Source organism: Cyrtonyx montezumae, unplaced genomic scaffold (assembly GCF_038088225.1).
Source record: "Cyrtonyx montezumae isolate F1298 unplaced genomic scaffold, pur_monq_1.0 scaffold_2, whole genome shotgun sequence".
Lineage (NCBI taxonomy): Eukaryota > Metazoa > Chordata > Aves > Galliformes > Odontophoridae > Cyrtonyx > Cyrtonyx montezumae.
Genome location: NW_027071936.1, coordinates 39,055,683 through 39,073,004, shown reverse-complemented (window position 1 = coordinate 39,073,004; position 17,322 = coordinate 39,055,683). Strand labels below are relative to the sequence as shown.

The 17,322-nt window shown below is 36.6% G+C and overlaps 1 protein-coding gene across 1 annotated transcript in view; it reads right to left on the bottom strand.

Annotated features, from left to right (window-relative positions):
- Positions 1–17,322, bottom strand: part of BANK1 (B cell scaffold protein with ankyrin repeats 1) — a 130,278-nt gene that overhangs the window by 104,694 nt on the left and 8,262 nt on the right. Inside the window, exon 2 of the mRNA XM_065736951.1 lies at positions 6,664–7,062. Coding sequence (XP_065593023.1) covers positions 6,664–7,062 — 399 coding nt within the window. The remainder of the gene's footprint in view (positions 1–6,663; positions 7,063–17,322) is intronic.

Here is a 17,322-nt window from a genome sequence, read left to right as displayed (position 1 = left end):
TTTCCTCTTCATGAGACTTGACAAATGTAAATAAACCACAGTGGTAAATACCAATAGGAGCTGAAGTGTGGATGCAGTGCTTCTCCTGGCCACTGGTTGACAGTGACTGATGCTGCACGTGCAATGTGAGTAAAACTGTTCTATCTGAAATTTCAGATTAGTTGGCTCCCTTTTCATGCAAGCAAGATTCAACATTTTGGGAACAGAAAACAAAAGCTCTTCCGGCACTTCCTTTTTTCTCTACTCTGAAATTCAACGAAAACAGAAATGCCCTGATGAAACTCATTTTCTTTCCACACTCTTTGTGGGAATGCATATGTGTAGAAGTGTGGGTGGATTTTTGAGAACAAGGCTTGTTCCTCTACACAGCTATATGCTATGGTAAGGTTAGTCCACTGCCCTTCATGTCTGAAAAGATGCAAGGGAACAAGTACCATTTAATCAAATAAAGTCACGACTCTTCAGAAAATGCAAGAGAATTCAAACTCTGCAAAAAACTGGTAATAGGATAGTTATGGTCACTATTGTCAGATCCACTGTTTGACAGAATCTTTCCTTTGGTCTAATGAACAAACAGACAAGCAATTTAGAGCTTCAGAAATAAGGTAACAGCAACACAGTCATTTACATCCTTTTTTTTTTTTTGGATGAAATTCCAGATGATATGCTAGATTTAAAATAAAGACTTTCAGCCAACCTGCAATCATCTGAGCAGTCACAAATACATGTGCAATTAAAGGGAGTTTGAATACGAACGTAAGTATTGTGTAGTGTACAGAGTTATGAAAAGCCAGGCCACAAAGCAGTACAAGTAGTAAAAGAAATACTTCACTTCAAACTTGCTAAATACTAGTTCATTAAATAGCGACCAAATCAACTGTTTCAATAACACTCATAATATAGAAATGAGTTCTACAGAAAATAACATTAGCAAGTAATAATTCTGTTTTCTCAGCAGCATTTGAATTGCAAAGAAATGTCATTCAATGGCATAAGTAATGCGACCACAAACACAACACAAAGTATCAAATAGCTACTAATTAACTGAGTACTATTTATCCTGTGTGCTAATAAGGGCAGATTCTTGAAGGGACAAAAAATGCACTTAAGTAATTAAAAATAATCAGTGCATAAGAACAAGGGACCACATTAAAATCTAATAGTCTACTTTGTACCTGCAAATTTCTGACTTTTGAACATTTAAGCTTTTAACTGTAATAACATTTTCTGGGTCCAGTTCTGTCCTTACAGCCATTTAAATCAGTACAGAGAAGCCTTACCAAGTGCAAAATCTCATTCTGTATCTAAAAGTCATCTTCTGCTATTCTATATTGATTTTTTTTTCCAATATGAACGTAAACAGATGCTATGCTTCTTTTTCAGGGATAGGGATTTTTTTGTTTGTTTTTGTGTCAATCCATGAAAACATAATCATTATTTTCTCTTATTTACAACATGGTGATACTGACATAAAGGAAATACATCATGGTGAAACTACAAACACTAAAGTTAGAATCATAATTTCACACTAAAATACACACGAAGGATCAATTTCCAGAGGACTTTCCTAAATGCCTTCTAGTAATAACTTCTCCATAATTGTGAGAGGTAATTGTAGCATAAAATCAGAGGAGAGTCAATACGTTCTTTTAAGGATGTACACAACTACATACATATGTAGCAAAATACCTGCTAGAAATCTTAAATCTACATTACCTGTAAGCTTTAGAAACAGATCCACAACTGCAACCTAGTACAGACTGATGACCATTTTGCGATAAACAATACAAATTTGCATGCTGTTCACTTAAAACCTTGAAGGAATGGACTAAAGTTAAAACCATTAATTCCTTTCTAAATTAAAAAAATGTATAGCCTAAATAAACCACAGTAAAATCAAAGGACATTTATTTAAATTAGTGTATGTTGTAGCAGCAATGCTTATGTTACATTAATATGACTTCTATTAGTACAATAAACCATATGAACTTGTCTTAAATATTACTAAAAGGCATTCACTTTCGGATAGTTGTGCATTTGCCTTACCAGGTGTAAGCAGCTTTCATCCAATTAGTATTATAATTTAATACTAGAAGAAAAATATTACATATATGGTACATATTTCAGTATCCAAACATTCCAGTCATCATGACGGGCTAGGCAGATCAAAACACGAGCTATGATTTGATTATACGATAAATAAAATCTTTGGATTTGGTACAAATAATACAAGAAGGAACAAAGAAGTTAAAAAGCTTAAGTAGCAGGGGCTGTCACACTGAAGACCATATTTGTGATTGACAACTCCGGGATGCTATTTAAGTTTCTCTTCTAGTTTGAAATGGCCAGGGCCTGGAGCCATACAAAACAAGACAGTAACACCCCAAGTTTTGTTGATAGTTGCAAGCCCTTAGAAGCCCTATCACTGCATTGGCATTACAGCAATACTTCTACATGTAGATGGAGAAACACATCTCAAACAGGAATGCTGAGAAAGGAAGAAAGAGGCACAGCCCTACAGCCTCTTCTACTGGAGCCTCCCCTGTCAGTAAGCTAAGCCAGAATCACCTACTTAGCTCCAATGACTTAATCCTACAGGTTCATGCAAGAAATCTTTACAACCCTGGCTTTAGCTTCTGCATGCGCAAAATCACACCATTCACAAGCAAGCAAACAAAACAAAAAATTAGTGGTTTTGTTTCCTCTTGGACTCTGCTTCCTGCTAGTGCTTAGTTTCATTCTTTATAGACTCTGTCAGTATAAAAATCTAGGTGAAATACTTTCCCTTTGAAGAAAATGGTAAAGTTTTCCCCTAAATGAGAGATACAACATTACAAGTTCTGCTGACAGCCTAAGAAAATTCACATTGTCGTCGTTAGTGACTTCTGAATACTAACATGAACAAGATTTTACAGAAGTTGTAAAGCACTGGATTCAAAATGTGAAGTACTTCTCCAGTGTTCAAACATTAGACTCAAAGCCCTGGTACAGTTCCAATACAATGAAACAGGATAAAGACATCATAAAAGTCTATTTCTCTTCTCTGTGGTCTGCACAATGGAAATTAGTCCCTCATTTGAGGTGGGCTAGTTATGTTTATGTTAAACCCTATCTTAAGCTCCCAGCCTGTTTGTTATATATACACTAGAGACGAATACAAAATGCTAGCATCTCAGTATCCTAGTTATACTTTACTGGGTAGTTGCAAAAGCAATTTTATTCAAAATACTCTTCTTGGTAATTAAAACTGCATACTGGCATGAATATTTATTTGTTAGCAGGCAAAAACTAATGGCATATTGCTGTCTCAGGTAAAAGCATTCCTTCTGAGAAACCTTCCAAAGCTGTGACGTCTCACCACAGAATATCATGACAACATCAGGGTACTTTAGAAATAGTGACACAGAAAGACATTGTCAATACTGAGGCACAAATAAATGCTGGATGAATTTAGGACACTTAGCAGGTGCAACCATCTATCTACAAATTCATTTGCTTAAACATATAAACAATCTGAATTTAAAATACAAGTATTTTTGGACTACAAAAAAAAAAGTGAGGGTATATAATCAATACACTGAAAAGTAGGTCCATTTAATATAGAAAGGTATACACTGTTCAGACAAAAGAGATATGGTAGAAAGAATAAGGGAAAGGAAAGGTCAAATGAACACAAAATGCCTCCCAATTCTATCTTCTTCAGCATTGCAGAAAGCTACTGAAATAAATTAAAAATACTAGATCACACCAAGCCATCTTAAACTAATATATCTCAATGTTCTACTTTCAGAGATTTATCTTTAATGGCAACAATCACCTACAGAAAATTCAAAACCAACTCTAAATCTGAATATAGAAATTTCAGACAGTACTACTGTGAAGTATTTTGTGAGCAAGTCCTGCTGCAGCAATTTTTTGACTGCAACAAAAATATTCACATACTTTTCCTTGCATAAGGTAAATATAATACCATCTGTCACCAATCATACATGGCCTGGTTCTCTACTTGTTCCCCTAAGAACATGCTCAAATAACAATGCCAAACTCTTCCCTTCAGATTTTGTGTTTTGAATCACACTGCAGGGGGGAAAGAGACCTCTGCTTACAACTTGCATTTTGTTTCGTTTTATTGAGAATTTTAATTGGTCTTTTTCTTGACTGGAAATTTCAGCACACATACTACATTAGAGGTACAAGCAAGTTCTGATGCTGCTAGCCCCAGCAAGTTTCATCTGGCACCACGTGGTAGAGGAAAGCCTGTTTCAAAATAAGTGGTAGGGGGATTACAAATTTGGATTTATTTTGTACTGTTTCCATCTCAGATTACTCAGACAGTGCAAAGAGAACGGACAGTTAAGAACTTACCTTGCCTTAGAACTATGCAGAGTATGGAGAAAGCTGAAGTGAAAGGGTGGTGACTGCTATCACTTAACCTACGCACTAATCACCAGCTCTCTTCAGAACAGGGACAACCCAATTTAGCATCCTTCTTCAGTTGCTACTACTTATAAATGACTCCTGAAATCTGGAATCAAGCCATTCTAGAATCCCAACTGCTCACTGTCCTTAGGGATTACAGAATTGAATTATGATGGTGAATAAACAGCATGGTAACAGGTAATAATTGTAATTACAGTACATCACTAAAGTTTTAGACTTCAGCGCAGGGACAGATCTTTGTTATTACTGAAGAGATAAGAAGACAAGCATACAGAAGAATAAGTTAACAGTAATGGATGTTTAGGAAACAAAACGAAAGGAAAAGCATGAACATACACAGTAGTGTTTTCATTGCTATCTCCAAAAGCAGAAGCATAAGGGGCCAGAGACAAGCACTGAAAATATTTGAAAAGATCAAAGATGATCCACATTGAAAGAGAAGGGAAACTGTAAGTGCATAATCTTGAAAAAAAGCATTAAAAACACAAACCAAACAAACAACAGCAACAAAAACCACAATGGTTCAAAGGAGAATCCAAGTATACCTAATGACTCCTATGCAAATCATTTTAAACCCAAAGGAAGAAGACTTTTCCCAAACATGTGTATCTGTCAAAATCTGTGCTACAGATATCTAAGGCTAAAAGCTTAATACAACTCTACAAAACAATATAAAAAAATACGGATAATGCATAGTTACCATTATTTCTAAGCAAAGGGGAAAAAATGATAAAGAAAGCAAATCTTTACTCCTCAGAGCTTATGACACCCAGGTGACAGCACAGCTCATATTCAGAATTGTTTCACAGAGCAGAGCACTACATAGCTCTGCTAGCCTGCACTGATATGGGCCAGCTTATCTGACGGTCAAAGCATGCCAGTCCAGAAATTACAGGGCCAGAGCAGTTTTCAGTTGTGTGAATAAAGGAGGGCTTGTACTCTGAAGCACCAGGTAGCAACACTGCACCACATCCTGTGGCTAGTTCAATCAACAGAACTTGTCTGATCCCAGTCAGTTTGTGCATCCCTGGCACGGACGTACATGTTGCAATAGAGGTATTTGACAACAACTCATTAATTCACCTTTGTGCTGCTATCTGAAGCTTCTGATACTGGCCACTGCCAAAAAATGACCATTTGTGCACCTATTAGTTGCATGACAATAAAATGCAAGTACAATCCCAAGGACAGATGCCATAAATTATTTTGTACATACAGACCTATCACCTGCCTTTTAGGAAAACTGTTTATGTTTTCAGAGTAGGTTTACAACTTTGCCAGTTTGCATGTCAACTGTTTGTCCTTGGGCATAGTTCTTTTCTATACATACACACACAAATGATGCAGACCCATTGTATTCCTTTCACTGAAAAGATACCAAGGAAATCCTCTCAAGTTAAATATCAGGCATGATCAAAAATGACAACTATTATCCCTTGAAACCACAGCAGACAACTACATCTAGCTCCAAAACATGAAGCCTAAGAGAGTGCTCAGAAGATATAGCGAGGAAAAGTTTAATAAATTTCCTTTAATTCTCTCTAATTATCTAGAAGGAGCTTTTCTTATATTCTAGAAGTGCTAATTTTTACACTGGTTTTTCTCTGTTGCTCCCATTAATGTGAAAATATATAAAGGTTCAACAACTCCAGTCTTTCCAGTACAGACTTTTAACTTAAGCTGTTAAAAGAGAAAGGGTGCCTACACTCTTACAGCCTTTGCAAGTCACAGTGAACACTATGCCATCCACAAAATGGGGTCTTAGCAAGTCATTATTTTTTGTTATCAAGTTTATATAAAGACATATATGCACACACACCCACATCGTCATAATTAAAGCTTTTTGAAAGAGATGAAACAAACATTGCTTTGCACCATTTCTGACTGTTGTAAGCTCAGAAAACAAAGAAACAAATAAAGCCAGCCACTCAATCTTGCCATTAGTGTCACAAATTGTGACAGTAGGTTCACAAGTGCCAGTGGCAGCTTCTGAGCTTTCCAAAGCTTCCTTCCTGTGAAACTGAATTAAGATTATGACAGTACTTTATGTTAATAAGAAGTCAATAAATCAGCAATGACAAATACGTAGAGCCAAAACTGCAGGGCCAAGCTGAAGAAAGACAATTTCTACAAAAAATTCAAATGATCACTTCTATCTCTTCCAAATGATATTAAAACAGATAGAAATCTCTTATTCGTATTAAGCTTACATCTTTAGATTACCTGTTTGAATAATTCCAGTAACAATGGAGAGGTAGTCCTCAGGTTCCTGATCAGTGAAGATCTCTCTGCTCCTCCCACTTAAGGTTAGAATCTCATTAAACATTTCCGAATTCTCCACTCCACAAAGCAGAATCACCACATTATCTGGAGGTTGAAGAACATGTGCCAGAAAACAGCAACTCTTTTTGTTCAGACATTTAAGGAGTCCGTATGATAGTATCAGGAGTTTACATTTATAACAGGATAAAGAGAATAATTCCAGATGCTTGAAAGACAAAGTCTCTAGATTGTAGAGTAAGATTCCTTCTTTATTCACTATGTGTGCAAAAAGAGATTTGAAATACAGAGCCCATTCTTCTGCTTCTTGTTCATATATCACAAGAATATCCTTTGTATGTTCTAGGAAAGAAAACAAACAAAAATCATTTCAAATCCATTATAAATATTGGATGCCAGACCATTAGTTTTCACCCATTCGTACTTAACTCCAAGTACTTGTGATGTTCAAGTCATCACTTTGAATCAACAACTATCTGCTTATTTCTAAACCAAGGCAGAAAGGTCATCCACCAAAATACCATTAACACTGCACAGAATATTTAATGTACAGAAGTATTTAATGTTCAGAAAAGATTCAACCTGTATTCCAGAAAAAAAAAAAGAACCAAAAAACCACTGAAATTGCAGCGTAGACAGCACAGCACATCATACATTCAGCTCACTCAAATTTTTGATAAATAGGCAACACCACTGAAAATGCAGCAATTAGCTTTTAACAGCAACAGTAATGAAAATACGTTTGATCACTTGACATGATCTGAGTTCACTAGAAACACTACTGGTATATTTAATATATTTGGCAGCATGGTATTAGGACAGTTGTTAGCAGCCTTCCTTTATTATACTTATTCTAAAAACAAAACAACACAACCCCAAGGAACCAGAAAACAAACCCAAACACACTTGATATCTGCTTTCTCTTTAATGCTAGCATCTTGTTTCACACAAGGCACTCCTCTGTGAGGTTACTAGGGTAATGCTATGAAACAGAGACAACAGGCACAAACAGAGGAAGTTTCATTTGCATATCAGGAAGCAATTTTATTTTGCGGATGATGAACCACTGACACAGCTCAGCAAATAATATTGTGGAGTTTAAACCTCCTTAAAGATCTCCATAATTTCATAAACCTGGGCAATCAACCTCCAAAGGTCCCTTACAACCTCAGCCACTCTGTTACTCTGTGAAAACATAGTAGCTTTGACTTGCTAATCAAAGCAATACACTGCAAGATGCCAGGACATTTTAATACCCCTGGAATAGGTCACAATCACAGATCCATGGACCAATGATAAGAGACTGAGGAACAGATACAGCTGCTGCATTTTAACTCCCTTGTGCTTCACTGTCTCCAAGGTTCCTGATAGGTCAAGGCAATCTGACTGGCCACTGTTTGTAATCTACCAGAGCTCATTTTCAGGTGAGTATTTAGTTTTTCTCTTGGTCGGTATCAAGAGATACAGAAATGGTGGACATACACAGAGCTAAACGGTTTCTTGCACAGACAATATCTGGATACTGGGACATGACGATGGAAGCATAGCATAGAAGTATCTCAGCAGAATAAAACTCTTTCAAAGAATCCTACAGAAATCCATAGCGTAAAATGAGAAACTGAACACAGGATCTGGGATCAGTCTATTAAATATTGGACTTTCCTTCATTTTTAGAATAAATTCCTTCTTTGGTCCATTGTTAGAAGAGACTTCAAAGCTGACTCAGGTGAAGGCAGACAAGCTCGTAAAACAAGGATGCCATAGCTAGTGCCTTGCATTCATTGTATGTCTACCAATTGCTTGCAAGATAGCTGCTCTCTTTTAAAGACTTGTGAATACTCCTTTCAATAAGTTTTCTGTCACAGACAATCATAACAGACTATGCTCAGTATGGTAACGGTTGATAGATGGTTGAATCTAGTTAATGCACCAGAGCAGTGTAATTGTCTAAATATTTTCAAAAAGGAAACGATTACATTTTCCACAGTAAAAATACCCATTTCTTCTCAAATGCTAAAAAGTAACCGTAGCAATAAATAAATAGTAGCATATTCCTCACCTAACCCAGAGAAAAATGATGTGGTTTCTATAACACTAGGATGAGAAATCTATTAATGGTTTTACAGCACTTAGCTGCAGTGGTATTTCTTTTCAGAATCTCATTTGGTTTTCTTGAATTCTCACAACAAAAGTAAAATCAAAAAGCTATGAAGCTTACTGCTCAGTTTCAAAAGAAGAAGCGATATGCACAGAGTTGAAGTTCTTTGAGTCTGACCTGACAGTTTGATTCCATGAAGCAAAATCACCAAGCAACTTCTACTTTCAGTCCTTAACTTCCATGAGCACTGCAGTAGTCATTAAAAATATTCTTTATTTAAAGAGAATGGTTAACCCACAAAGACTTAAGAGTCCATTATGTACACTGCATTTAAATGTTTAGTTTCATCTTCCAGCCACAGAATACTTTGGTTTTTTCCTTGTAACTTTGACTGACTATCAGCTCTCTGAAATCTCTCCCTAAGGTCTTCAGTCTCTCATGAAGTGACTCAGCCTTGCCTTGGCTACAGGTCAAACTGAGCTTATTACACTTCCCCCTAAAAGAGGGGCTTTTAGAACTGCTGTCACCCTTTCTGCACTTCTGTGAATTCTCCTGGCTTTTCAGAATACTTTCTGAGGAACTAAGTACTGTATACAGGATAGGAGTTCCTTAACACAGTACACAGGAAAAATAAAATATTAATCTCACTTGAGATAATCTCCATTATGGACAGAAAGTTCACACTCAGTCTAAATTAAAAGGTCTCATTTTAAGTTTATGCTCAGCTGCTTTTTTTTATTGTAATGAACTTGGATAAGGACAAAGCCAAGTGGAATTGGAGGGAGGGATAGAACAGGTTAGGTTCTGAAAGCATGTTTAAGTTGAAGAATAAAACCCCTTTTTTCTTGCTTCACAGAATCTTGTGTTCTCTCTGTGAATAAGTGGGATGCGCTGGTATCTTCCTCAGCACTCCTTGACCAAGAGGTTGCACCCTCTCCATGACGAGAGTAGTCAGGAGAAATGGAGCACAACTGCACCCTGCTCCTTTGCAGAAAGGAGGCACCCAAAAGGCACCCAGATCCCAGAGCGGAAAAAAATTCCTGGATCCAACCATTCAGGCATAGTTGAAGAGCTCACTATGTGCCAGGCACAGAGATGCAACTCCTTAGGCAAAAATACTTCCAAAGAGCTGCTACTTATTATAATCATGAAGAAGCATACAGAAAGTACAGTTCACCCTTGTGCAAACTGACATTACAAGGCTTGAAAATTAAAGAAATTCTATAGAAAAAAGCAAGTTGCCCTGAAAAGAGGCAAGTAAATGAAGTAATTCCTTCTCTATACTATGTACCTGCAACTACATCTGTACCTTTGATCTTAGTTAAGTAAGAATGAGAAGGATCTTTCGAGTTTTATTGAAGGCTCAGTTGTACTTTTGAACAATATTGATTTTTTTTTACCTGACAAATGAGAAATAATGCTTTATTTGTATAAAAAGAAGAGAAATGTATCTAATACCACGCATGATGGAAGAAAGGCTGTACAATAGCTCATAAAACTTTAATACAGCTGCCATATTTCATTTGTCTTTCCTACCTCCATAGAAAAGGAAGAATCATACTGCTGAGGAAAGATGCATAATTCACATTGCCCTTTGGCACAGTGCTTATGGTTTGAAGATGGTAACTAGAGCCATTAAGTTACCTGTGGCAAATCAAATGCTCTCAATTATATGCAATAATATTTTTCCAGCCATTGATCTGTTATTAAAATATCCTTCAAAATTAATATTAAATGCAAGAACTACATATTACTTGCTCAAAACTGTATTAAAAAGTAAAATATCACTATTTAAAAATCCTTGCACGACTTGAAATGTTTCCAGCTTTCCCTGAGAATGTTACAAAGTCTCCTAAAATCTACTTCACCTGGGCTAAACGTTCCTGTTACAGTGTTTCACCTTCAGAAATCTCACTACAATGTACGTGCTTGAAGGCAACTCAGTTGAAAACCACAGCACAACGAACTCCACCTTCAAAACATCAACTTTCATTTGAAAGAACACGAGCTGCAGTTTAGCTGTAATGCAATGCGACCCAGTACTGCATACTGGGTTAAGTATAGTAACATTTCTTTTCAAATAGAGCTTTTTCTCCTTCATTATTTCTATCTCTCAATGAATATTTCTTTGAAGTTATTGAGCCTGGAATATAACGCATGTTGAGATGAATTCTGTTCCCTTGGAAGTTAATGTAATGGAAACTATCACATCCTGACAAAATTAAGCCATGCTTCAACTACTGCTACTTGGAAACTGACTTGATGGTGGAAATAAAGTGTATTATTAGTTGAATACTGAGAAACAGTAAGAGAATTTATGCAATCATCCATAGCATGGAAAGGTTCTTCTGACAAGCAAAACCACTCTCTAATTACTGATGTGTAGATGACAAAAACCCTATATCTCACAAAACATGCTACCTGAAGCCTTCTTTGAAAAGACCTGTTCAATCTTATGAGAACCAAAGGAGATGAGAGCATCTTTGCAGTCTACTACCACCAAAGCAGGAATCAATTACTGGTGTACGTATAAGGCAGAAAAACAACCTTTTTACAGCAATTAAAAGAAATAATATGGAAGTGGAAAAAAAAAAAAGCAAGTTATTTTAAAATGAAAGGAAATCTCTAGAAGCCTGCAATGCACATCAGAAAGACAAAGGAGAGAAAATGAAACTGCAGCCAGTGGCTACTACTAAACACTTCAGTTAATAAATTTAAAGTTTTGCAATCTTGTGTTTGCATAGAACTGAGCACAAAGTACTTATGCTATTTTAATGTTTGATAATAACACTACTACATTCAGAAAAGAACCATATTAATTTCCAGCAAAATAGAAATAACATATTTTGTTTGACCTAAATGAGGCTGATCTGGGGGAAGGGACTATTTATTTTCCAGTGAAGAACACCCAGGGTAGGGATATTAAAGAGCCTAGATGTCAAGCTCACTTATCTGATTAGATTTTTATGCATCTTAAACTTATTTCCCTATCAAAATTGAATGTTACCTGCACTGAACACACAACGCTCCATCAGAAGTCCCATTCCATGGAAACTTCTCATCTGCAGAGTCTGAACAGACTCTGTTCAGATACTTATCAGACTCCAGCAGTTTTCTTTCCCCTACTCAAAGGCATCGCCACTGCTGCTGCTCCTTCTCTTCCTCCCCACCTTCCTTTCAGACTGCATGACACAACAACAAAAATACAGCATGAGAAGCAGAAGAGGCTCAGTCTTCAATCTTTGCGTAGTGATTTGCAAAACATTTCTTCTTAGGAAGTCGTTTCCATTTGGGTTGTAGAGAGAATGAGGAGCACAAACCAAGTACATGTAGCTTCACTCTAGAAACAAGACATTCTGTCCTTTGATCCCTACGCAATCTTTTCAGAAAGATGTATCAATTCACCTCTTCATTCTGTTTGCCCTGATCGCTAAAAATGACATATAGTAAGGAAATGAGGAAAAAAAAAAAAAAAAAAACAACTTTCCAATCTAAACAGCTCCTACAATTCAACATTTGGAAGCAGAATAAGAACATTTAATTCAGCCCCAGTCAGTGGCCTTGGTATAATGGGCCAAGGCCAATGGGCCCCTCACCCATCCTGAATGCATTGATTTTCCCAGTCAGCTCACCTGACACACATCCAGTAAATGCATCTCAAAAATGCATCTCTTGATCTCAGTTGCTGGAATTCTGCAGGGCAAATCCAGTGAAGCAAGCCAAAATGGTTTCATCACAGGAAGGGTAGCACAGAGCACTTTAGAAAAACTTGCAGATAATGGAAAACATTTTTAAGTAAGTCATGTTGCTTCTCAGAGACATTCCACTAATGGAAATGAAAATTATAAAAGCCTGCTTGTAAACTTTAGAGTGAGATCATGAAGTAGCTAAATTACTGCAGCATTGTGGTACACCTGTTTCAATTAAAGCAATTATCTTAAAGCATGGGACATTCCTGCTGTCACTGTATTAGCCAGCAGAGTGGCTGCACTTGTATTCTCAAATGCTTACTAAGTAGAACGTAATAAGAACATTTTCATCATTTATGCACCTTCCACTGCTAATTGCTAAGTTGTTGGTGAGAACAAATACTTGCTCTATCAGTATAAAATTAGGCCTCTTGTCTTCATCATTTTTCTAAGTTCAGTGAAGTCAGGAGTTCAACACAGCAATTTTCCTACAAATTGGATGGATGAACTTTGACTTGATCATGTAGTCTTTCTCTACAACACAACTCTACTGACCTTCCCCGCAGTGACAACAGGAAACACAGATCCACATAGGTTCCTGATTTCTGTTCCACAGCGCAGACCTGACCTAGACCTCAACTAGAGAGGTGCCTGACCATCAAACCTGACAAGACTGACATTATGCCCCTAGAGCTGTTTCTGGATCCCCCTGCAGAACTCACTGTGCTCTGAAGAGACACTTGGCCTTATCTCCTGTTTTAGGCCTATGTGATCCATGCTTTCAATATGTAATACTGTGTATATCAGTATAATGATTAGCACCACATGTTCCCCTGCTAAAGCCTTGTCCATCCACAGCTGAATACCTTCTGCTAGACAGGTGTTCTTACCTGTAATGAATGAGACTAAATTAGAACAAGGGATACATAAATCAGAGCTCAATACTATCAATCCTTTCTAGGTACATCTCTTCTTCCTCTACCACCCAACTGAGGCAAAACTGTGTGCTATTAGAGCCACTTCCTGGAGAGCAAGTTACACCATTTGTAGAATTTAGCAGAATGCAATAAAAAACTCAGAATTACTGTAGACAGAAACATATCTTGAAGACAAAAATATAACAGTGTAGTATGAAGAGCTGAAGTAATATATTCCCCCCCCCCCCAAGGGCCTGTGAAACAACTTTTGAAGGCTACAAGAAAATCTGGACAAGCTCCATCAAGTTTCTATTAACTGATGTTACTACTACAAACCATGACCACAACAAAGAATTGCCCTTTCATCTAATTCTTTACCATTATTGCCAGTGTTCCCTCCATAATCTACCAGGAATCTCTAGATGAGCCTGTCTTGAATTCCTCCACTGTTTTTTGGACTTAAGGTCACATTTAAACTCTCTCCCTTTAAATTAAATGTCTTTGCTTTTTCTTCTGCCTTCTGTTGCTTTTTTTCTCTGCCACACTTGATTCCACTGTTACTCCACTTTCTCTCAAATCCCTATATTTTTTAATTTACTTACAAGCAAGAAATTGAGAATGGAAAACCTGCTCTGCAGATACTAGGTTAAAAGGAAACAGCTGAATGAAATCTATCCAGTACCTTTAGTCCTATCACAAGAGAAAGTATCCCCAGAAAATGGTGCACATAACTACTGCAACAAAACAGAAAGCACTGACCTTGCAAGCAGTAACATTTTCAGCAGATAGCTGTGCTGCTTGCATTTGTGATGTACTATATATACTGAATCAACCACAGATAACACCCCAACAGCTCCTAAACTACAGATCATCACTGTCACAGGAAACCTGTCTGATAGAAATTTCTCGGAGCAGTCAGAGTCCAAATTGGTTTACTTTTTAAGACTTTGCCCTAAGGCACCAGAGAATCCAGTGAGGATTCCTATGATCCCTAAAATCAAACAGCTTGATATTTGCCAGTTTTTGCAGTCTGGTTTTCTTTTCTTTTCAAGGCATCTCATTTAGTGTCCATCCAGAAATTACAAAAACAGTAAGAAACTGTCTCTATTAAATGTATAATAGGTCTTCAAGCTACCAGGCCATAGTAAACCATCTCCTCTAGTTACAGTTCTTTTCTTTTGTCCTTTTCTGACAAAAGTGATGGTCACCAAGTAAATAAAACAAACTGGACAAAAAATATCCACAATGTAAGACAAATCTATAATCAGCACTGAAAAAACACTTGATATTTTTGTACTGGCCTTTTGAACAGCATTCATAGCAACAAAGGAAGTTCATTAGGGAAATAGAAGTAAATGAGATAGAAAATAATTAGATAAATTTATAGCTTCATAAAATGAGCAATGACAAAACAGTCAGTTAGAAACCAAACTAAATTAAACAATTTCTAATACGTTCAGAAATAACCTCAATAGAAAGCAGATTTCTCTATATTAAACCTACCTCAGCTTCCCCTCTACTTCCTTAAGACAAGAGTTCTAGACACAGCTATAAAACAAACTATTTTTATTTCTGCCCATTAGACAGAAAGCAATTGAGTTAGTTGTACCAGTGTAAGTCTGACTTCGCACATTTCATCAGCAATACTGCAAAAACAACTGCAATGGCCAAATACTGGTAAAGCTTATTTGAGATTCAGAAGACATTTTTCCAGAGAGCTTATCTCCTTAGTACAACGCATACAATTATGTTTTCAGCTTGCAGAATACAAATCCTCAACTTATTACTGATCCTAAAATAAGACCCAATTTGGAAGTTCTCTGGATATCAATATTGGGTCCTCCTCTAGTGGATAATCATCAAAGAAATGTTTAACCTCTCTCTCACTACTATCTTTGACCAAATGGGCTACTTCCTGGGAATTAATCACTTTCAAGTTCTGTATTTTCAGATTCTTGTGAATGGATTTTAAAAATCATACCTACAAACTCGGCTTCATTGTCATTGACATACATTCTCACTGTTGGAGAGTAACAGTATAACTATAGTTATGTAAACTGGAAGCAAGATATCTCACTGGTAGTTTCAGCACTTCAAGCAAACTACCTTCCATACCTTATTAGAAAGGTACTGAAAATGAAAACAAATCCTTCTTGAACCATTACTGAAACAGAATTAAACCCTATCTCATTACAGTCAGAGAATCTGCGTTGTTCAAATGTAGACAGTGAGGGAGATAGGATTGGACTAAACAATTACAAAGAATCCTGCTTTTTACACAGTTGAGCCCCTCTCTGTTTTACAAAACCAATATAACCAAATTTTTACATTTCTCTTCAATATTCAGATGAAGGAAAATCTCAAAAAGAAAACAGCTTACCAGCATCTTTGTACATACATTTAAGAATCCTGAACATTCTAGAGTTTAACGAGCCAACCCATGCCAGTTGTTTAGCAATATCTAATCACATTTGGCAGATGTGAAATAATAAGCAGTCTTATATTTCCTCCTCTGAAGCTTATACTGACCATCCATCATCTTCCATTTATTGCAGATTACTTTTATAACCATACAACCATCAGAACAATAATGACAAACAAAAAAAAAAATCGTAGTTGACAAAAGCAGCAGCCCTTCACATCTCAACTGTGCAGCTACTTGTACACACTGCAGCAACACGTACTGCTCTGATTATAACCCCAGCCTACTTTGCCTTGCAGTTGCCTAAATACATCTGTTGACACAAAAGAAAACAAAGCACAGGATAAACCCAAACCACTAAAGTTAAGATTAAGAAAATGACTTCCATTAATCAGCAACTACATCTTATAGCAAGTTTACATTAACATTTAGTTAAGATAAAAGTATACCTTTAAAACATACCATCTCATTATAGCCATTTACCATGCATTGCTTCAACTCACTAACTGGCCCTAGAACACCAAAGCCTTTCAGATTATACTAAAGCAGAACAGGTGCTTCAGGATCACATGTAATGTGTTCCACCTGCTAAAGCCACAGGACAAGGCTACAGCAAGGCCAAAATAAGCCTCCTCTCAATATGTGCAGCATGGCTCTCAGTTTAACGTCCACTGTTGGTCTCCACAAACTCTGTTCTGTTGGGAGCACTATTTACAAGTGTGGACATAGCATTACTGTATCTATGAAACAGAGATGAAAGCAACTATTGGTTGGTTATGTAGTGCTAAATAGTAGCAACATTTGGTTACAGAGCATGCATCTGAGTTCAAACGCTCATACTCTTCTGCCACAGCAGGTGACTCAAATAATGCTTTTGAACATAGGCAATTCCACAAAAGCCATGGTATGGACTTCAAATGCTACAGTCCTGTGGTATTTAAGTCACTTAGAGGTATCTGAATTGGCTAATTAGGACTAAAACAAAATGAAATGCTTATTATGCCATTAAAATTCAGTGAACAAAACATCAAAATTACACTAAGAATAGAATTATGCATTCAGGAATTGTTCTTTTAAATAAATAAATAAATAAATAAATAGGAAACATTTAGCTAAATAATACTATCCCTTCTCTAACAAACACTTGCAACTGCACAACTACCACTTAACCAGTTCTGGATTACTTCAGGCATGCATTTCTTCGCTGTAAATTTGTTAAAACATTACTCTTACTGCCACAGTAAGCAAAATAGTGCTACTTTGGGAAAAATATGTAGATTTTGATCATTTCACTTTTGCAATCATCATATGTGATGTAATTGTCATGAGAGACAAAATAGTAGAATTTTGTTTTTATAATACCTTAAACAGGGTTAGCATTCAACACTATTTCTGGGGGGAAAAAAAAGATCAGCTTTTCATTTAAGTCTCTGAAATGTTATATTCTATTGCTGCCGCAGCTTCAGAGTGCAGTTC